Raw genomic sequence first — 21787 nt, forward strand, 5'->3', positions numbered from 1 at the left:
ATAAAACTTTAATTATTAGTCTAAAAATTGATTATTTATCAATATATATATATATATTAATTTATAGATAATAGATAAATAGAATAAATTATTTTATTTTGTAGGAACAAGATAGAGATAACCAAATTTAAATTCAATTGATATTTGAAAATATGCCATTTTTTAAATAAATTATATTTTGAAAATGATTGTAACATATGGAGATACCAATAAATCCAATATTCCCAGATAAGCTTTAACACTAGGACTACTTTCTTGTTAAGGCCATCATTTAATCGATATTATTAATTTTAAAATATAGCTTTACTCGATTAACGATTGGTTTAATATGTAACGGAATTGATACCAATTAAGTGAAAGAATTTCAATACTTAACTTACCATCCACTAGATTTTCAAGATTCTAAATAAATATCATTAAAGTAATATTTATTCCTCTCTTATAAATATTAATGTATATTTTTCTTCATTTTCACGTGCATATACCATGAATTATTAATTGGTCAATTAATATATTACTCTTATATAGGTTAGTTATAAAAAATTCATAGTTAAACATGTTTTACTTTAAGCAATTTTAGGTTGAGGACAACTTTCTGAAAATTTTCATAGGATGCATGTGATTGAGGACAAAACATGCTGGAATGACTCGTTATTTGTGATGATAGACTTCACAGTAAAAAAACATTGAGTAAATAATGTAAATTGTAAGAATAAGTCGCTGTCGAAAGATGAGATTTATAAAATTATAAAAAAAAAAAAATTAGACCTATCACAATACTATATGTTAATTGGGTAATCGTCAACCATTCAAACACTCTAAGTAGTAAACTAATAAATTTGTAGCGTCGATGGTCAGCCAAACTCTATGAATTACGAGGGAAGTGTGAGAGAATGAGACAAAGTTCAGTGATTTGGTTCATCCACGTAAGCATTTCTCTTTTTTTTTTTTTTTTTTTCCTTTTATGTATGAAACTTTTGACAAACTTGAATTCATCGGCTCACTTTTCCACGTCCAAAAGTGTTGGCGTTCTTATCTCTCTCTCTCTCCTCCATCATATTGTTCTTATCCCTCTGCATTTTAGAGGACTACTACCTTCCTTTTTTTTTTTTTTAAATAATTAGTAGAGAACAGTAAAAAAATAAAACACTTTTTTATATTCGACCTTTAATTTTCAAACATTTAATGATGGTATGTAAGCACCAATATATGGGTTAGCTTATGAAACTTTTGATTACAATATAATGATTTAATCTCAATAAGTGGTATATTTACATGTAGATAAGGTCGATAGTTGCATGTAGATAAGGTTGATGAAATTCTTACTCTTCAAAGTGATCAAGAAAGAATTTATAGTATTTTTTAAACATTTATTTTGTTCACATTATATATATATATATATATATATATATATATATAATATGATTAATTGATGATATTGACGTCATTTGAAAAAAGATTTACATGCTCGACGAAATCTCATACAACTATTTGCTTTGTAACTTCTCAAAAAGTTGAACTAAGTTGAATTGAAGCATATATTCTCGAGACCCAGAGAGGGTCTCGATCAAAAAGTTCAAATCTTGGTGAACTAAAAAAAATGTAAAATTACATCTCTATGATTTCAATATTAGTTTATAGGGAAACAGAGCTCCAAACACGAGGCCTAATACATGGACGAAATACCGAGCAATCTAGAAATTGAATAAATATATCAAGACGACGAGGGAGGTCGAAAGGACTCGAGAAGTGCAGAGGCCTAGCAGGACAAAAAATAACATTGCATATTTACTTGGATCGAACTCACAATTAAAAGCAACTTCCAGCAAGCAGAGCATTTTCCTTTGTCCTTAATGTCGACCCATCCATCTTGAACAAAAAGGAAATCCAAATGTAGAAGAATGGTTTCACACAACAAATACACAACTTTTTTTGCTTCCTTGGAAGTCAAGGTTACACAACAAGTACAGACTCTGGAAAAATCTTTTGGTTATACACAAAGCAGAACGAGCATCCGACCCACTAAAACACTAGAGTTGAGTGAAACAAATAATACAAGACAGACATACTTATCACATGATGGTGCAGCGGCTCTTTTCTTCTGCTGGCTGTGGGGCAACTTGCTGAAACCTGTGAGACTCAGATGGGTTGTATGTGAACTCGGAAGTATCCAGCCCATACTGTTTCAAACAGAAAAGAAAAACAGGAACAGCGTCAGAATGGCAATTTAGCTCAATATGAATCAATAATGACATCCAAATTATTGCAGGGAGCTTTAAATCAAGAAGTCAAGGTTTGATCAGCATGAGTACACAAAGATATCGCTTAAAATCCTAAGCGGAATAGAAAGAATATTTAACAATGAATACTTGTTCACATGAGCTACTTGTACAGAACATGATAAAGTAGTACGAGAAGTCCTAGTATCTGATAGGAATGCTAGCTATGTGGATGGTTAAAAACATTATTAGAGTACTAAGGGCATGTTAGTCATTAGCCAAGGAGTTTGTCAGTAGGATTTAATTATAAATAGAATCAGTGGGAAGAGTAGAAGGCATGCAATTGCTTAGTGGCTTAAAGTGGTAGGGTCCAAGTAACTCGGATACTTTGGGAGTTAATGTAGAAGGCTCATAGTCTTACATTTTATCTTGCAAACTTGGTTTCTATCAGTATCAGTTTGTTACAGTAAAAATGCAAGAATAAAAGTAGAGGAAGACCTTTTGTCGTGCATATCTTTACATTTTCATTACTTTCAGTAATAAAATTCAACCTAGAAAAATTTATACCTTTTCCCTCATTCGTGTACTCCAAGCATCATTTCGGCTTGGTCGTTGATCAAGTGTCCCAGCAACAGGCACACCAGTTGCAGGAGCAACAGGCCTATTGATCAACGGTTGTCGGATTTGTTGCCTTGGAGCAATGTACTCATCATCACTGTCATAGTCTAAAGGTCTGTTTGCTGCACGAACCACAAGGGCCAACAAGAAAAGGAGAGCCTGAAAATAAAATGAAACGGAATATTACTAGGGGTAAATTTTGTTCTCATTGGGAGAAACATTAAGTTATAATCAGTGCAAAGCAAATCCTTGGCCATGCATTGGTGAAAGGGAGTTTGTAGCTAATTGGCTTAGGGGAAAGCACCTAGTTTATTAAATCAATAAGGGGGGAAACAGAAGTAAAGCAAACAATGTTAAAACAACATTAAAGTGTTACATGTTGTGAATCCTCTAGTGCCCAACAAAACAAATTTTGAATCACTGATGTGGAAGTAAAATGTATTTATTTGCAAATCACAAGTGGGTGTTAAAGAACCTTTCAACCGCATATTACTCATGCTGAAAGAAATGTCCTAAACCAGAACTCACGAGAGACGAAACAACAAAAAGGAGAAAAAAAAATGGATCTCTAAAATTTGATGAAGGGTGTAAAAGTGCACATTCTTGCTGACAGAATTTCAGCAGTGTCAATCTGTTTCTTGAAAAGCAAAAAGTCTGGGACATACAAACATAGTAAAGAATGCATACATTAAATCAGTGCAAAGTAGATAAATAAAAAAACAAAAACAAAATTAACCAAAAATTAGAAGGAAAAAAATCAATGTGATTTGAATTCAAACGCAAAAATTGAATATCTCATTGAGGTTAGCACGTTAATCATTTATTCTAGATTCGCTTACCTCAAAAATTACAGCTCCTAATGCAACCCATCTGATGATTTCCCACTTGTCTTCCAGGAGTTCATAGATTTTATCAAAGTTCCCAGTTCTATCCCCAGGAATTTCCTATAGAATAAAAAAACATAAGAAAATGAACTAAAATGTTCAATTTAAGCTTGTGAGTGAACAACTCACATCTCTCCAATGTTTGTCAAAGAATATGAATGCTGCACATCCTAGTTGCACCAAAATCAGTAGAAGCACCAAAACTGAATACTGTGATCATTAAGGATACAGTAACATAAAACTGAAATGAAAATTGGCGTCAAATCTTTTAGATTGAACTGTATGGGAAATCATTACCATGTTGTATTATATTTAAGGTTACCATCTAATCTCTATGAACAGTGTAGTTATCCCAAGGCCAATAAGTTGTTCCCAGGTGGCCTAATTCTATCATTACTAATTCTTAAATCAAACAACAATGCAGCCAGACAGGCAAATAGGATACACAACTTAAACAGCATCCATTACGTGTGGCAGCTCCAATACACCCAAAACAAGAGACAACGAAGATAATGACTCCCACAGCAATGAACAAGTATATGAACCTGCAAAAGAAATAAAAGAAAAGAAACAGATTAAACAGAGGCCACAAATATCCATATTATTGTATCATCTATGGCTGCTAAAGGGTACTAATTAATGGCATGAATATGCTTACGTGTGAAGATTGAGGAATAGAACCCTTTGAAATGAAAGAAAAACACAGATTGAATGAAAAGAAGAGACAAGGATGTAACATCCAGTACTTTTGAAATGGCATATCATTATTTAAATATGAAATATCTTATATTCCCGGCAATACTTATTTTGCATTCTATTGCAAACTATATGTAAACCAGTTCCCATATTTAGATGAGACTTCCAATAAATTGGCTCAAGTTTTCATGAAATTATGCAATAAGAATATTGGTTGAAAATTGATGACATGTCCAGTCAGCAATATATATTCGACATCTGTATTGAAGAAGATTTCTAAGTTGATTCAACAAAGCACTTCAATCATTTCTGCTGTAAAAAAGTAGAACAGCCAACCTTATCTGTTTATTTTTAGTTAAAAAAAAAAAAAAAAAAAAAAAAAAAAAAAAATCAGCATACGGGCCAGTTGCCCACTCATGCAAGTATGCGATTGTAGAGATTTTATGGATCATATGGTTGCAACATGAGCTCGACCAAAAACTCAATGAGTTTGCATAGAAACAGAATTTCTGTTTTGCAGAAGTTAAGTAGTAGACCATAAATTTGGGGGTAAACACAAAAACATGTATAGAAAGAAGACCTAAGGAGAACAAAAATTATTCAAGCAATAATCATGAGCTCAACCAAAAACTCAACGAGTTTGTTGACTTATCCAAACGTGAGAAATCAACAAGTTCATAAATTTGACCAATGACAGAAGACCCTTGAACTTTATACTGTTCTTGGAAAAATAGAAGCAAATCCTTTTGACTAAAACTGAACTGTTGCCAAACAAATAAATTGAACCTTAGAACTAATGTGACTTCTACAACACTGAATGATATAGCACAATTGTGGAATGTGTAGGAAATCCAGAATTTTTATATCTTCAATGAGTGGAACCATAATTTATCTACTTCATAAACTCCACCACATCATTTGATCATGTACCTCACATCCCTCATTATCTCTTTTTTTTTTTTTCCCCAAAAGGTTATCCTATTCTTACACCACAAATTTGTGGGAGAAGGGGCTCAAACTTCTTACCTAGGGGAGGAAACATGGCCACCAAATCAATGAGCTACTTACGAAAGCTCAATGTCCTTCGCTATTTTCCAGACTACTTGTGCTGCCTAAAGTCAGCCATTACAAGTAGCAAGAAACATAGATGATGTATTTAGAAAGAAAAGTCATACCAGGCTCTTGGAAGGTTATCAAAGATGTTAGAAGACAGAGACACGGCCATTAGCATTGGTCGACCAAGCTGAATCACATCATGATCACCGCTCAACGGAGGTCTTGGAACATCACTAGAAGATTGCAAGTACTCAACTAACAAGTAAATCCCATAGCCCACCATGGCAAGACCCAGCAGGGATAAGAAGAAGTTCAGAAGCTTCAATAGGCACTCAAAGCACCCTCTGCAGGCCATCCCCTATATACGTTCGATCCCTAAAACAACAATTGAAATGTGCATCTCATCAATTGAAAATCAACAAGTTCGCAATACATGCAGCTAGTTATTTCTACAGTTAAAAAATAAAATCCCAAGCTAGAAGACAAATTAAAACTTTTCTAGTACATTCGTGCATTAAGTGATATTTATATCCAGGCGTTTAAGAATTCTACGCACGAAATTAACAAATATGTACAGATCCCGACCTACAATTTAGCTACGACAACTTCCAATATCCAAAACACATGAACAAATAAAATCCTCATGACCTTCAAGATGCATCGTAGTTTCTCAACAACCAAAGGGAATACACTCCCCTTCCTCCATACATCGGCCATCAAGGTGGAATTATAACAAAAACCAGCACAATTTTTTCCTCGATATCATCCATATTCTCTCAATTTAGAATGAAATCATTCAAATAAACATCGACGCAAATAGGTAGCGAACGTAATCTAGCTGAAATGATCAACAGGATCGAAGAAGGAATCGAAAAACTTACAAATTCAAAGACGATGATTATCAGATTGTTTGCTTTCTCGGACCTTGCAATCAGAGAGAGAGGGAGAGAGAGAGGGAGAGAGAGAGAGAGAGGTAGGAAATGGAAAGACGGTCCGGTTCTAATGAGGCCAGTTGGCGATTGGAATTGCACCCTAGTGGCTTTTTTAATTTGGAAGACATTTCTGCCCTACCCTCTAAGCTCGGGTGTCCGGATGTTAGGGGGACAATATTGTCAATTTCGGATGACGACAGTTCAGACAATAATAGTTGTTATTTACCCCTCAATAAATATTTATTTACGCCACACACAATAAATAGAAGTTTTTGAATTTGAAACTCCAAATAATTCCTAAACTTTTTAATATTATCGTGTTTAATAATTTTTTTATTAATTTAGACCTCATCTATTAAATAGAAATATAAAATTTTAATTTTGTATGAATTGAAATGAATAAATTTTTTATTTTAAAAGTTTAAAGTCCTGTTAACATCGATAATTATATGAGTTCATTATCTATATATTTTAAGAAAAGTAATTTAAGTATTTTAGAAATAAATTATCCAGACTCTTCTATAAATACCATTTCACACTGGTTTTCATCCCAAAAAATTACAAACATATTAGAGTATCGTGATTTCTTATCTTAATAAAAGATGTGAGTGTTTTCCTATAAAGTTGGGCTCAACAAAACATTTATACCCAACCAGTTAATTTTAAATATGATTTACTTCCCATTTGTGTTAAAATTGCTACACGTTGAATCAATTAATTTTTTTTTTTATTATTATTAAGAAAACGTCATTTCAATTATTGTTGTACCTCGATTGAACTATCAAATTAAATATTTGTTTTACCTTGAATGAACTATCAAATTAAATATTTGTTTTACCTTGAATTTTGTCGCATTCAATCTCATAAGAATTCAATATAAATATACTTTTAATTTTAAAAAACTTCGTTAATATTCTTCTACTTTCTTAAAGGTTTAGAAATATATTTACCATTAACATTATATTTAAAAAATACCCATAAAATTTTAAAAATATGATTGACATCCTTTTATTAATTTAAAAAAAAAATCAAAATAATTATTATAAAAAATGGTTACCTCATATATTATCTCAAAACTTTTTAATGTTATTTTTGAAAATACAAAAATATTTTTTAATATGATACCAATGGTAAGTAACATTAATTTTGAATTATTTTAAAAATAGTTTCAAAGTTTTTAAAAAAATTTAAAGGTGTTTTTGAAGTTTTTAAAAAATTGAGAATATTAATGAAATTTTTGAAAATTTAAATTTATTTTTTAAACTCTATTAAAGGATTAAGTGTATTTTTAAAATAAAATATTAATAATTTTATTCAAAATTTGATATTCTCTAGTTCAAGAATATTTTTTAGATTTTCTCTTTAGAGTTTAAGGATATTTTTTAGACAAATGTTTTTTTATTAATTTACAAAAATGTACGTAAATTTGTATGTAATCCAAATACATTTATAGCATATTTATTATTCCATTGCAACATAAGTGTTGATATTTAACAAACTTGAGCCAAAATCAATCATCATGGAGTGGGATCAGGGAGGTTTGGAGCCGTTGATTCGAGGAGGAACGGTGGAGATTCCTTGCTTTGAAAGCTCTTTGAGAACACTCTCTGGAGAAGGAGGTTTAAGCCCCAAGGGAAGGGGTGACCATGGTTTCCTCCTCGCCTCCGTCACAATCTTGTCAATCAGCTCCTCATCCTACCAAAAATAATAACTATAATTAATTATTTAAATTCCATCTTATACCTATTTTTTGCAATATATATATTTACCTCACCACACCATTGAATACAAAACACATCAAATGAGAACACTCGAATTATGTATTTTTACAAAAAAAAAAATAATAAAGGAAAATAATACATATCATACGAATATAATAATATCAAATCAATATGATACTTGCTATAATTTATCAAAATAAATAGCTCATTTTGCATCAAGAAATTATGTAATATAAAAGAAAAGGAGGATTATATTTACTGGTTGAAGATCAAGTGAACTGTGGGGCGTGCCATAGCTCTTATTTGCTGTATACACATTGTGTGATGATGAAATTTGCTGCAAAATGGCAAAAAAATATAATAATAATAATAATAATTGCCATGGTTACACAAAATAAAAAAGTTATTTTCAGTTTAACTCTTGCAAGAAATTAAAATAAAATAAAAAAATACACTCTCACCTGAGGATATGAAAAATATGGAGCAGGAGAAGGCAGCATCACAGGGCAACCCCATGCATCAGCTTGCATCTAAAACGAATCAGTTTGAACAACTATTATCACAAACGACATTTTTCAAAATTTTTAATTATTTTACCATTTTGTTTGGTCTCAAGGACCAGTAGCTTTAACAAGTTAGTTATTTGTACGTACCACGTATAGAAAACAAGGATTTTTCTATTTTATTTTATTTTAAAAAACATGTTACTGTTTTTCAAATGCAGTGTCGTACAAGGTTATTAATTTGGATGGAATCTTGCTGGTTCACAGTGAAATCTAAGAATGAAAAACATTACCCCAGCATAAGAATTCCATGGCTGAGTTCCTGGTTGCGGCCAATGGCGATAATCAGGCGGACCCCACATGTTGACATTAGCTGGTTGGCCATTGTTCTGTGTCCATGTTCGATAAACAGTGGACATGGATATTCCACAGTAAGGATAATAAGAAGGGTAAGCCATGTTTGGTTTCAAATGATTGGTTAGCATTGAAAATCTTGGATTTTCTTCTCTGTGGACCGCATGTTTCTTTTGCATCCTGTACTTCTGCACAAACGAAGAAAATCAATGTGCTTAAAAACAGAAAAACAAATGTGGTGTTAATTTTGCAAGTTAACAAAGCAATTAGAGGTGAAGTTTTAGAATATGGAAGAACAAAGCCTAGGTGGAAAACCTGGAGATGACTTGCAACGTTGTGCCTTGTCAAACCTTCAACTTTCATCAGCTCAAGTATTTTGGAAGGAATCGCACGATCTATGCCCAACTGTTCGACTGCCTGAATAAACTTTCGATGTAGCTCTGGGCTCCAGTCCACCTAATGGACAGTAGAAGTCGCATTTGAAAACATATATTTATAGACATGATAACGTTCCAAGATTTGAAAGAGTTTTATAATCTAGATATATGACCTTAGAGAAATACAGATGGAAGGCACTTCTCAAAATTTTGCGTTTTTGTATCAGATAATCAAAGTACCTTTGTTTTCTTCGATTTGGAACCAGCTGAAGGGTTCACATCAGATCCTTGGATTGAGTGCTCTACAGCTGAAGGACCACTTTTGACGCCACATTTATTCCGCAAGGGAAGATAAATGTCGCTTTCTGCGTTTAAACCAACTGCAGAGTTCTCATCTTCTTTGACCATTACCTTGCCAGATAATCGAGGTTGGCACTCCTGAAGGGTGTCTTCACAAACCAAATCATGTGAAGTAGTTTCGACGAAGTTAGACTGCACATCTTTGTCACTGCAATCTGTTTCCATTGGACAGTTCATTTGATCTCCACTTTCCCAGCAACCTTGCAACGATGATCCCTGGTTCAGTTGAGATTTAACACTTCCGTTTGGTTGCTCTTGCTCCCATACAATGTCTTGAATCCAAGAAAGACCTTCCGTATCTCCCAGAACTCCATTATTGTCTTCACTCTCTAATTGGAGCTGCATCAAGGATGCTGCGGAGTCTACTTCAGGCATCGGTGTACTGGAAAATGCCTACTCAAAACATGGCTGGTCAATATTTTGTCTTTATATTCGATGTTCTTTAGCAATACAAATTTTTCCAGAACTGAAAATACCTTGTGAAGAACATGCTGCCAGATATTCTTCAGTTTGTCCTCAGAGAGTGGTTTCAGCAAGAACTCAACTGCACCAAGCTAAACGAAAATTGTAAATCTAGATCCAGATATTCTTTCGTTTAGCTTGGTGCAGTTGAGTTCTTGCTGAAACCACTCTCTGAGGACAAACTGAAGAATATCTGGCAGCATGTTCTTCACAAGGTATTTTCAGTTCTGGAAAAATTTGTATTGCTAAAGAACATCGAATATAAAGACAAAATATTGACCAGCCATGTTTTGAGTAGGCATTTTCCAGTACACCGATGCCTGAAGTAGACTCCGCAGCATCCTTGATGCAGCTCCAATTAGAGAGTGAAGACAATAATGGAGTTCTGGGAGATACGGAAGGTCTTTCTTGGATTCAAGACATTGTATGGGAGCAAGAGCAACCAAACGGAAGTGTTAAATCTCAACTGAACCAGGGATCATCGTTGCAAGGTTGCTGGGAAAGTGGAGATCAAATGAACTGTCCAATGGAAACAGATTGCAGTGACAAAGATGTGCAGTCTAACTTCGTCGAAACTACTTCACATGATTTGGTTTGTGAAGACACCCTTCAGGAGTGCCAACCTCGATTATCTGGCAAGGTAATGGTCAAAGAAGATGAGAACTCTGCAGTTGGTTTAAACGCAGAAAGCGACATTTATCTTCCCTTGCAGAATAAATGTGGCGTCAAAAGTGGTCCTTCAGCTGTAGAGCACTCAATCCAAGGATCTGATCTGAACCCTTCAGCTGGTTCCAAATCGAAGAAAACAAAGGTACTTTGATTATCTGATACAAAAACGCAAAATTTTGAGAAGTGCCTTCCATCTGTATTTCTCTAAGGTCATATATCTAGATTATAAAACTCTTTCAAATCTTGGAACGTTATCATGTCTATAAATATATGTTTTCAAATGCGACTTCTACTGTCCATTAGGTGGACTGGAGCCCAGAGCTACATCGAAAGTTTATTCAGGCAGTCGAACAGTTGGGCATAGATCGTGCGATTCCTTCCAAAATACTTGAGCTGATGAAAGTTGAAGGTTTGACAAGGCACAACGTTGCAAGTCATCTCCAGGTTTTCCACCTAGGCTTTGTTCTTCCATATTCTAAAACTTCACCTCTAATTGCTTTGTTAACTTGCAAAATTAACACCACATTTGTTTTTCTGTTTTTAAGCACATTGATTTAAACGAACACGACTCTCCACAATGGTATGATATTGTCCACTTTGAGCATAAGCTCTCATGGCTTTGCTTTGGGCTTCCCCAAAAGGCCTCATACCAATGGAGTTAGCATTCCTCACTTATAAACCCATGATCATTCCCTAAATTAGTCGATGTGGGACTTCCATCATCCAACACCTCCCCTCGAACAAAGTGCGCCTCCCCTTAATCGAGGCTCGACTCCTTTGGAGTCTTAGTCATTTTTGACTGCCTTCGAGGAGGGGCTTGACTCCTTTTCTTTAGGAGTTCTTTGTTCGATATTTGAGGATTTGAGGATTTATCAATCTATTGGCACGACTAAGTTTAGGGCATGGCTCTGATACCATGTTAGACGAACACGACTCTCCACAATGGTATGATATTGTCCACTTTGAGCATAAGTGCTCATGGTTTTGCTTTGGGCTTCCCCAAAAGGCCTCATACCAATGGAGTTAGTATTCCTCACTTATAAACCCATGATCATTCCCTAAATTAGTCGATGTGGGACTTCCATCATCCAACACGTACATTCTGCAAACATAAATAAAGAAATAGAGAAAGAGAACATAGAAAGACAATGGAAGTGTGAGAAGAGTACGGATCCTTACGATCGCGGTCCGCACCTCAGCATAGAAGGCAATCAAGAAAACTGTCGAATATTCGTTCAGTTCAAAGATAGGAAGAACTCAAATAGAAGGGAAATGGAAGACGAACACTTACAGTGGAAAATGCAGGACTTCGCAGCGTCAACAAACATTCTACGTAGTTGTAATCTTTTTCCCCGCTCAACCATCATATATTTATAGGGACTCTTTCCTCTTTTCTAAAAAAGTATGCTCCACATTTATCAGTTTTTGTAGCTATATATACACGTGTAATATTTTCTTAAAAATAAAAAAATAAAAAATAAAAATCCATTTCATTTATTTATTCCTAAATTTAAAACTTTTATCACTAAACTATTAAAATTACCATCCACCTAACGTCATCTTTGGACTTTCCCTTTTGGGCTTCCCGACATAGCAATTGAGAAACTAGTGCCAGCGAAGATGCTGGCCCTGAAGGGGATGGATTGTGATGTCCCACATTCGTTGGGGAGGAGAACAAAACATCCTTTATAAGCGTATGGAAACCTTCCTCTAACAGACGGGTTTTAAAGCCTTGAAGGAAAGCTCGAAGGAAAAATTAAATATGTAAATTAAATTAATTACGAGCAAATTAAAGCGATATAATAACCTAGGAAATTGGGAGACCACACTATAATTTAATCTTTATCTACTTTAACGACACTTTCAAATAAGATATGCACGTTGAAACTCACTAACTAAATATTATGAAATAATTGGCTACTAGTTTGAATTTATTTATATTATGGGGGTAACATTAAACAATTTAATAATTATATATATACATATATATTACCAATTTTATTACGTAACTTCGATGTATGCCGAGGTTGTCGGCTAATGTTGTGGTTTGGTTATATTTAAATTTGAGGAGGTATATGCCTACATCATATATATAATTCGACACAAATATTTTGTCGGGATATATTTTTTCAACTTTTTTTTTTTTTTTTTTTTTTTGTGTGTTGGAAAAAATAAAATTTCTTATAGTAAAATTGTTAGAATATTTAAGGTTAAGTTTGTAGCGTGTTGGTAAAGATTTCTAAAATTTCCAATATGATTGAACTTTAAATCAAAATTAAGTTGAATTGGCTTACTAAGCCAATCATTAAATAACTTTACCAAAAATTATAATTTAAAAAAATATTTATCTCAATGTTGTGTTTTATTTAAAATCTCATACCTACCGTTCAAATTATTGGAAGTGAGTCCACATTGATTAATTTAGTGGAAGATCATGAGTTTATAAGTAAGAAATACTACGAAGCTTTCTGAGAAAGCCCAAAGCAAAATAAAGCAATGAGAACTTATGTTCAAGGTGTACAATATCATACCATTGCCAAGAATCGTAATTCCACACGAAAAAATGGTAACATTTGTCCAAATTTACCGCAAATTTGGATGAAACTAAAAGGGTAAGTATGATATTTCTTGATTACTGCAGTAAGATATTACATACGTCGTCAATCCCACGGTTTTAAAACACATCTCTTAAAAAGAGATTTCCACTCATATAAGAATGTTTCGTTTCTCTCTCTAACCGATGTGGGATCTCACAATTCATACACTTCGAGAGCCAAGCGTTTTTGCTGACACATCGCGCTCGATATCTAGCTTTGATACGATTTATAATAAATTGGTGTAACGAATACGGGTAAGAAAACTTAGGGAAAGGAATCTAAAATGGTAAGGTTTGGATATATATTAAATTAAGATACATCAAATCTGAACATTAAATTGATCTGAAAGAAGATTAAAAAAATCAAAGCAAGATTACGGAAAAAGACAGATTTGTTTCCAAGTAAAGGGGAAGGAGGGCATAGAATTTATGAATTTATGAATTTTAGCGTTTTGGTGTATTGTTTTGTTTAGGGGTTTTGGAGTCATTAGGATGTTATGTCAAAACCATAGCTCTATAGATGCAACTAAAACTATGGTTGTTTTTCAATTCTTCTTTTACGTCCATGGTTTGCCAGCCCACAGATTCTACTCTTGTGGTTATCAATATTTTAAACTTTTTAATTTTAAAATATATATTAAATTAAGATACATCAAATCTGAACATTAAATTGATCTGAAAGAAGATTAAAAAAATCAAAGCAAGATTACGGAAAAAGACAGATTTGTTTCCAAGTAAAGGGGAAGGAGGGCATAGAATTTATGAATTTATGAATTTTAGCGTTTTGGTGTATTGTTTTGTTTAGGGGTTTTGGAGTCATTAGGATGTTATGTCAAAACCATAGCTCTATAGATGCAACTAAAACTATGGTTGTTTTTCAATTCTTCTTTTACGTCCATGGTTTGCCAGCCCACAGATTCTACTCTTGTGGTTATCAATATTTTAAACTTTTTAATTTTAAAATATATATTTTATTTTAACCGTCCAAATTAAAATTTAATATTACTAATGTAAATGTTTCAACTCTCCAGATAACTTCGAGATGATTCACTTACTATTCTTTTACTCGTTTTTTTTATGTTGTATACAAAAAAAACTTTAATATAGCGCATATACGAAATAAATAATAACTATATATATATATAATTTTTATTTTATTTTATTTAAATATTGGGTTTTTCAATTTTAATTCAAAATTATGTTTAAAGAAAGAGAAGGGTGGTTGACGTTGGTCTTGAGATGAACAAAATGGGAAATATCTATCCACGTGGCACCGTGTGGAATTTTGTAAAGCTCTATGATAAAGAAAGGTAAAAACAAAAACCATTAATTAGGGTGATTTTTAGATTTGATTCAAGCAATTATAAAATAAAAATATTAAATAAATAAATAATTGCGAGACTAACGAGTGTCCACCGTGATTATGTTGAAAACTTTTTATTTGATATTTAATCGTGTGATTCAAATTTTAGTGTGAGTCGAAAAATTATTTAAAATGAAATAACGATATTTATATTATATGATTTGAGAGCAAAAAAGTTAAATATAGTACGAATATTAGTACAATATTCGCATCAATTCGATTGAAAATTTAAAATATTAGCGGTTAAAATGGAGTTATGTCATCGCATTTGTGGAACAATGCTCCAAAATGTCCTTGTCATTATACTAAATCCACTCATCGAATTTGCTGAACTAAAGTTTTAGAATTCGATGACCAAGTTGGCTTATAGCCAATGTTTTTATTAATCTAATTTATATGCTTATATGGTTTTAAATGATACATAATTTAAGGAGAAATTTTACTCAAATAGATAATAGTTGTTTTTTCGTCAAACTCTTTGACATGGTAAGCATAGAATAAAAAAAATTGTACATTTAACACGAATTCATCTGTATTAGTAAAAGTGTTATTAATAAAATTATTTGTGAAATCTCACACCGGTTGGAGAGGAAAACGAAGCATTTTGTATAAGGATGTGAAATTTTTTCTCTAATAGACATGTTTTAAAGGCTAACAACGATACGTAGCAGATCAAAATGGATATATATATGCTAGTGGTAGGCTTTGACGGTTACAAATGGTATAAGAGTCAAACACCGAGCAGCGTGCAAATGAGGAATTGGGTACCCAAGGAGGTGGATTATAAAATCTTAGTTAGAGAAATAAAACACTGAAAACCTCTTCTTATAAATTTATGAGACTGACGATCCTACGTAATGAGTCAAAGCGAGTAATATCTGCTACTACATTACTTCGCTATTACATTACTTTAGATGCTAAGTCAAAAGCGAGTAATATCTGCTACTACATTACTTCGCTATTACATTACTTTAGATGCTAAGTCAAAGCGAGTAATATCTGCTACTACATTACTTCGCTATTACATTACTTCAGATGCTAACACTCCAATGGTGGAGTAACTAACTAGCTGGGCATGCAAAATATTTTCCAAAAATCTAGCATATTATCATGTTATGAACAATAATTGGCATATGATACCGTCGGGTACATGAAGGCTTGATTTTATTGGTCCATCGTGGCGACATGGTAAAGTAGTCGGCCACAAGGGAGGAAATGGGGCCAAGAAAAGATCACAGGCAGGTAAGCATATCTTTGCCAACAGCGCTGGGTGACAAATCACATCACCTATCTCGTCAAAACTAATCGAAAACAAAACACATTAGCTTTTCAACGCACCAAACTCAACTTTTTTGTCTGATGTTTGCTCTTCGTAGATATTTCAATGAGTCGTTTAAAAAGTTTGGATAGATACATTTTTTTTTTTTTTTAAATAAAAAAATGTAGAATAGTTTAAAAATTTTGAATGGTACCTCAAATAAAAAATTGAAATTACATAAATTTATTTTATAATATAACCCAAACATATTTATAGTAAGAAGGTCGAGAGAGTGGGATCAGGGAGGATTGAAGGCGTTGATTTGAGGTGTAAGAGTGGAGATTCCTTGCTTTGGAAGCTCTTCCAGAAGGATCTCTGCAGAAGGAGGTTTAAGCCCCAATGGAAGAGGTGACCATGGTTTCCTCTTTGCCTCATTTACAATCTCGTCGATCAGCTCCTCATCCTACAAAAAAGGAAAACAACTATAATTTATTATTATTATTATTATTATTATTTGCAAATGCTAAAATAAAGTTTTGAAGCCTTTTTATTTACTGGTTGAAGATCAAATGAACTTTGAGGCGTGCCGTAGCTCTTATTTGCTGTATACACATTGTGTGATGATGAAATTTGCTGCAATATGGCAAAAAATAAAATAATAATAACAATTGCCATGATTACACAAAATAAAAAAGTTATTTTCAGTTTAACTCTTGCAAGAAATTAAAAAAAAAAAAAAAAAAAATACACTCTCACCTGAGGATATGAAAAATATGGAGCAGGAGAAGGCAGCATCACAGGGCAACCCCATGCATCAGCTTGCATCTAAAACACATCAGTTTGAACAACAATTATCACAAACGACATTTTTTTTAATCTTACCAATTTGTTTGTTTTTAGAGACCAGTAGCTTTAACGGGTTAGTGACATCAAGATTTTGGTTTTTTAAAAAAAAAAAAAAAAAAATTACATGAATTTTGAGAATCAAGAAAAGTAGAATTTTCGAAAAAACCACTCTGTTTCTTGTTTCTTTGTACCTGACGCGTATCGAGAACAATGAATTTTTCAAAGAAACATGTTACTATTTTTCTAATGCAGTGACGTACAAGGTTTTTAATTTGGATGGTTGTGGATGGAATCTCGCTATTTCACAGTGAAATTTAAGAATGGAAAACGTTACCCCAGCATAAGAGTTCCATGGCTGAGTTCCTGGTTGTGGCCAATGGCGATAATCAGGCGGACCCCGCATGTTGACATTAGCTGGATGGCCATTGGTCTGCGTCCATGTTCGATAGACGGTGGACATGGATATTCCACAGTAAGGATAAGAAGAAGGGTAAGCCATGAGTGGTGGGGAGTGATTGGTTTGCATTGAATATCTTGTTGGATTTTCTTCCCTGTGCATCACATGTTTCCTTTGCATCCTGTACTTCTGCATAAACGACATAGAGAGGAAAAGGAAAAGAGGAAACTTATTTGATACTTGAAAACAGAAAAATCAATACGGTCTTAATTTTGCAAGTTAACACAGCATTAGAAGAACATGTTAAACATTAAACTTGTTTCATGCACTTATAGATACATGAATTTGTAGGATATATGAACAAGTGCATGAAACAAGTTTAATATCTAAGGGAACAAAAAGCCTAGGTGGCAAACCTGGAGATGACTTGAAACGTTGTGCCTTGTCAAACCTTCAACTTTCATCAGCTCAAGTATTTTGGAAGGAATTGCACGATCTATGCCTAACTGTTCGACTGCCTGAATAAACTTTCTATGTAGCTCTGGGCTCCAGTCCACCTAATGGACAGTAGAAGTCGCATTTGAAAACATATATTTATAGACATGATAACGTCCCAAGATTTGAATGAGTTTTGTAATCTAGATATATGACCTTAGAGCAATACAGATAGAAGGCACTTTTCAAAATTTTGCGTTTTCGTATCAGATAATCAAATTACCTTTGTTTTCCTCGCTTTGGAACTAGCTGAAGGGTTTACATCAGATCCTTGGATTGAGTGCTCAGCGGCTGAAGGACCACTTTTGACGCCAGATTTATTCTGCAAGGGAAGATAAAGGTCGCTTTCTGCGTTTAAGCCAACTACAAAGTTCCTGTCTCCTTCCAGCATTACCTTGCCAGATAATCGAGGTTGGCCCTCCTGAAGGGTGTCTTCACAAACCAAATCATGTGAAGTAGTTTCGACGAAGTTAGACTGTACATCTTTGTCACTGCAATCTGTTTCCATTGGACAGTTCATTTGATTTTCACTTTCCCAGCAACCTTGCAACGATGATCCCTGGTTCAGTTGAGATATAACACTTCCTTCTGGTTGCTCTTGCTCCCATACAACATCTTGAATCCAAGAAAGAACTTCCGTATCTTCCAGAACTCCATTATTATCTTCACTCTCTAACTGGAGCTGCATCAAGGATGCTGCGGAGTCTACTTCAGGCTTTGGTGTACTGGAAAATGCCTTTTCAGAACATCGTTGGTCAATATGTTCTCATTATATTCGATGTTTTCTTAGCAATGCAAAGTTTTCCAGAACTGGAAAAATACCTTGTGAAGGACATGCTGCCAGATATTCCTCAATTTTTCCTCAGAGAGTGGCTTCAGCAAAAACTCAACTGCACCAAGCTAAACGAAAATTGTAAATCTAGATCCATAGATAGTTATAATCTGAGCATCAAATTCTACTGGAAACCAAATAAAAACTATAGATATTAGCTTTTTTTAGAAACTGGTATCTCAGACCAACAAGAAAAGTGGAAACCAAAACCAGTTATTGCAGAACATACATGGTTACCGGTCCCTAAGAAACCCTTGAAAGGAACTAAAGTCCAGTTTTAGAATTACCAAAAAGGTCGGTTAAAGAGAAATCAGATTGGAGTTCTTACTGCAATGCACTTCATCATGGTACTTAGGCAATAAACATCTGAAGTCACTGTGCCATAGAACAACATAATCTCAGAGTCAGGTCACGAACCGTAAAGTTTGTTGGAGGAAGCTTTCAAAAACATCCAACAATATGCTATTCAAAACCGTCTTTTTTCTTTTGAGAAGAAACCAGTTTTGGTTGTTAACTTACTTATGATTGACAAGTCCTTGGAACTTCCAAGCAATTTAAAACTCTCATCATAATTTCCTTTGCACATCTGAATCAGAGATAGATCCAAGAATTTAAAAAGATAAATGTTACTATAAGAACATTTTGGAGCTACAATTTAAAAGTGATCAGAGAACTGAAGCAGAATAACGAAGTTATATCGCTGCTGATTAGTCCAATCATCACGAGAACTGGATATTATCAAGCACGCAAACTTAAGGAGTCAGATTTATGGCGTACATGCATAGTTCCTCTCTGAAAGTGATTAGACATACCTCCAGAATTGCAACATGGAAGTTTTCCGGTGTGTTCAAAATTGTTGACAAAGCTTCCTTCTCATCACTACAGTAACAGACTGCAATATGCCAAGTGAAACTTCTCAACACAGAGGTGAAATCTCTATATCATAGAAAAGAAACTAGAAAGAAAACTTCTTAAAGGAACAGAGAGACGTGGAAATGGCATCATAATAGAAAGAACTCAGATCTTCAACAAATTAATATTTGGAAACAAACATTTTCCGGAAGAAACCATGAAACTCTGAAGTCTTCCTAGAAAGTAAAAATAAGTGCATTTTCGATCGGTTCGTAACTCCAACTCACCCACAATACATGTATTTTAGCATTAAAAAGATATAAACAGAATACAAATACATTTGAATATTGAAGAAGATAGCAGAGCAACAGTGCCTTATAAGAACGAACGAGGATTTCTAACAAAAAAACATCTTAAATGAAAAAAAAGGGGAGTTCGAAAATTCCTCACCAACATACTCCATTTCCTCAAGTGTTGATGTTATCTCGGCCGCGGAGTGGCCGTCCCGATCAAGGAGAAGAACTCTCAGACCTTTAGGAAAGTCTTTCCATTCTTGGATTTCGTCGGCAGTGCAAACCATAGCTCGCTCGGCTTGATTCTTAGGTCACTGCTAAAAAAACTCATACATCTTCATATCATCTTCATTTGAAATGGAAATTTCAACATATGTACAACAAACAAAGAACAGAAATCGAAATTTCACAAATGTGCAAGAGCGAGACATTTTGGAGAAAACGATAATACATTAGAGAAGGCGCTTTGGAGATTACCTCAATCATGCTTTCGCCTCGTCCTCTGACCGAATCGCAGCTTCTGCATCTACATAAATACAGAAGTAAAAATAAGAAAAAGAAGAAAAATAAACAGGAAGAGAGAACATCGAAAGAGACCGGAAGTGTGAGAGAGTACGGATCCCGACGAGTGCGGACCATACATCTGCCTTCATGGCAATCAAGAAACATGTCGAATATTTGTTCGGCTCAAAGATTGGAAGAATTCAAAGAAAAGTGAAATGGAAGAGGAAAGCTTAGAGTTGAAAATGCAGGAATTAGCAACGTCGACAAACACTCTTACGTCGTCGTAAGTTATTTTCATGGGGACTCTCTTCTCTTTTCGTAAGAGACTACAGTGGTTTCCTCATATTTCGGCGGGAGATATTTTCCCTTTTTCGACTCTAAAATTCTTGCCATAAATGTATTATAATATTCGTATTAATTCAATTTAAAATTTAAAATTTAAAATATTGACGGTTAAAATTGAAACATGCTAACTAACGGAGGTTGGCTTTTAACAAATGTTTTTATTCATCTAATTTCTATGATTCCCTTGTGGTTTTCAATGCACCTTTTAGAGATAAATATTGTGATTTCTATTTTATTTATGAACTCCCTTCTCTTAATTATGTTAAGATTTGAGAATGAAATCACGTATAATTTATTTAGCTAGGAGTTTCATTTAAATGGAATAATATTTGTTTGATCAACTATGGTAAATAAATAATATTAATGATAAATTTAGAGAAAAAAAAAAAGTTGTTCATAGGACATGAATTCACCCATATTTACAAATTGTGACTCATAAAATTACTCTAGCTTAGAAAACTCTCAATTATGTACTCACTAGTCGTCTTATAATTAAAACAATGTCTTTTATTAACATAAAAATGTCATTTTAGATACTAAAATTTGGAGACTTGATCCAAAGCATATACATATATATGACTCGTGGCCATCTAATTTACCCACTTGCTTTTATATATATATATATATATATATATTTAAGTACTAAGAATTAAATAATTATAACTATAAATATAAGAATGAAACCTCATAAATAAATTTAAAAAAATATTTTAAAACTAATTTATATTCATTAAAAATTAACAAGTATAAGTGTAATTTGAACTTTTTGAACAAAATGTTCCATTTTGACCAGGTTCGTCAATTTTGACCCCTCAACTTTTTTAGAACTAACAATCAACATTTGAAATGATTAATACCTTTAACTATTGAGATATATGTTTGTGCATATTTATGCGCGTAAAATCACTCATATTACCATAATAATACACAAAATCAAATTACACTATTTTGTTAAAAGCAAAATAAAAATAATCAAATAATCATTTTTTAAAGTTAAAGACAAAAAAAATAGACATTTCAAAGTTAGAATATATATATATATATATAGAACAAAGTTCAAAAACCAAATAAAATAAAATAAAATAGAATAAAATTTTAAAATTCAAAAGCCAAATAAAATAAATTAAATGGGGCGACCAAAATAAAATAAAGGAC

General features: G+C 33.3%; 3 protein-coding genes across 10 annotated transcripts; 1 reads left to right on the forward strand and 2 right to left on the reverse strand.

Annotated features, from left to right (window-relative positions):
• Positions 1-1765: 1765 nt before the first annotated feature.
• LOC111795286 (tobamovirus multiplication protein 2A) lies at positions 1766-6495 on the reverse strand. The gene is made up of 7 exons (XM_023677616.2): positions 6355-6495; positions 5593-5848; positions 4167-4266; positions 3851-3931; positions 3677-3781; positions 2787-2996; positions 1766-2180 (listed from the first exon to the last, which is right to left on the reverse strand). The coding sequence occupies exons 2-7, from the start codon at positions 5826-5828 to the stop codon at positions 2073-2075; spliced, it is 840 nt and encodes a 279-aa protein (XP_023533384.1). The 5' UTR covers positions 5829-5848; positions 6355-6495; the 3' UTR covers positions 1766-2072.
• A 1288-nt stretch (positions 6496-7783) lies between these two features.
• Positions 7784-20315, reverse strand: LOC111795282 (two-component response regulator-like APRR2). 7 transcript variants are annotated; one of them, XM_087124227.1, is made up of 13 exons: positions 20261-20315; positions 19941-20097; positions 19451-19530; positions 19158-19224; positions 18967-19013; positions 18629-18706; positions 18201-18542; positions 18030-18128; positions 17728-17868; positions 17249-17500; positions 16825-16893; positions 16624-16701; positions 16259-16531 (listed from the first exon to the last, which is right to left on the reverse strand). In XM_087124227.1, the coding sequence occupies exons 2-13, from the start codon at positions 20068-20070 to the stop codon at positions 16367-16369; spliced, it is 1548 nt and encodes a 515-aa protein (XP_086980353.1). In that variant the 5' UTR covers positions 20071-20097; positions 20261-20315; the 3' UTR covers positions 16259-16366. The 7 variants fall into 7 exon arrangements, with proteins under 7 accessions (XP_086980351.1, XP_086980352.1, XP_023533373.2 ...); XM_087124224.1 differs by having other exon boundaries at positions 18030-18542; XM_087124225.1 differs by lacking the exons at positions 16259-16531; positions 20261-20315 and adding an exon at positions 7784-8100 and having other exon boundaries at positions 18030-18542.
• LOC147792561 (uncharacterized) lies at positions 10309-12024 on the forward strand. Of its 2 annotated transcripts, XM_087124231.1 has the most exons (4): positions 10309-10397; positions 10481-10822; positions 10895-10993; positions 11155-12024. In XM_087124231.1, exons 2-4 carry the CDS (start codon positions 10499-10501, stop codon positions 11407-11409), a joined length of 678 nt encoding a protein of 225 aa, XP_086980357.1. In that variant the 5' UTR covers positions 10309-10397; positions 10481-10498; the 3' UTR covers positions 11410-12024. The 2 variants fall into 2 exon arrangements, with proteins under 2 accessions (XP_086980357.1, XP_086980356.1); XM_087124230.1 differs by having other exon boundaries at positions 10481-10993.
• Positions 20316-21787: the final 1472 nt, after the last annotated feature.

Source organism: Cucurbita pepo, chromosome 5 (assembly GCF_057944985.1).
Source record: "Cucurbita pepo subsp. pepo isolate OVF chromosome 5, ASM5794498v1, whole genome shotgun sequence".
NCBI lineage: Eukaryota > Viridiplantae > Streptophyta > Magnoliopsida > Cucurbitales > Cucurbitaceae > Cucurbita > Cucurbita pepo.

Excerpts from the sequence above, each read along its gene's own strand:
- LOC111795286 (XM_023677616.2), bottom strand. The coding sequence starts at position 5,828 with ATGGCCTGCAGAGGGTGCTTTGAGTGCCTATTGAAGCTTCTGAACTTC. Across the intron at positions 3,932-4,166 it reads ATGGATGCTGTTTAAGTTGT|TATTCAGTTTTGGTGCTTCT; the intron begins GTATCCTATTTG and ends TAATGATCACAG. Across the intron at positions 2,997-3,676 it reads TAGGAGCTGTAATTTTTGAG|GCTCTCCTTTTCTTGTTGGC; the intron begins GTAAGCGAATCT and ends TTTTATTTTCAG.
- LOC147792561 (XM_087124230.1), top strand. The coding sequence starts at position 10,499 with ATGCCTGAAGTAGACTCCGCAGCATCCTTGATGCAGCTCCAATTAGAG. Across the intron at positions 10,994-11,154 it reads CCAAATCGAAGAAAACAAAG|GTGGACTGGAGCCCAGAGCT; the intron begins GTACTTTGATTA and ends ACTGTCCATTAG.
- LOC111795282 (XM_087124225.1), bottom strand. The coding sequence starts at position 20,070 with ATGGTTTGCACTGCCGACGAAATCCAAGAATGGAAAGACTTTCCTAAA. Across the intron at positions 19,225-19,450 it reads TCCATGTTGCAATTCTGGAG|ATGTGCAAAGGAAATTATGA; the intron begins GTATGTCTAATC and ends TCTCTGATTCAG. Across the intron at positions 17,869-18,029 it reads CCAAAGCGAGGAAAACAAAG|GTGGACTGGAGCCCAGAGCT; the intron begins GTAATTTGATTA and ends ACTGTCCATTAG.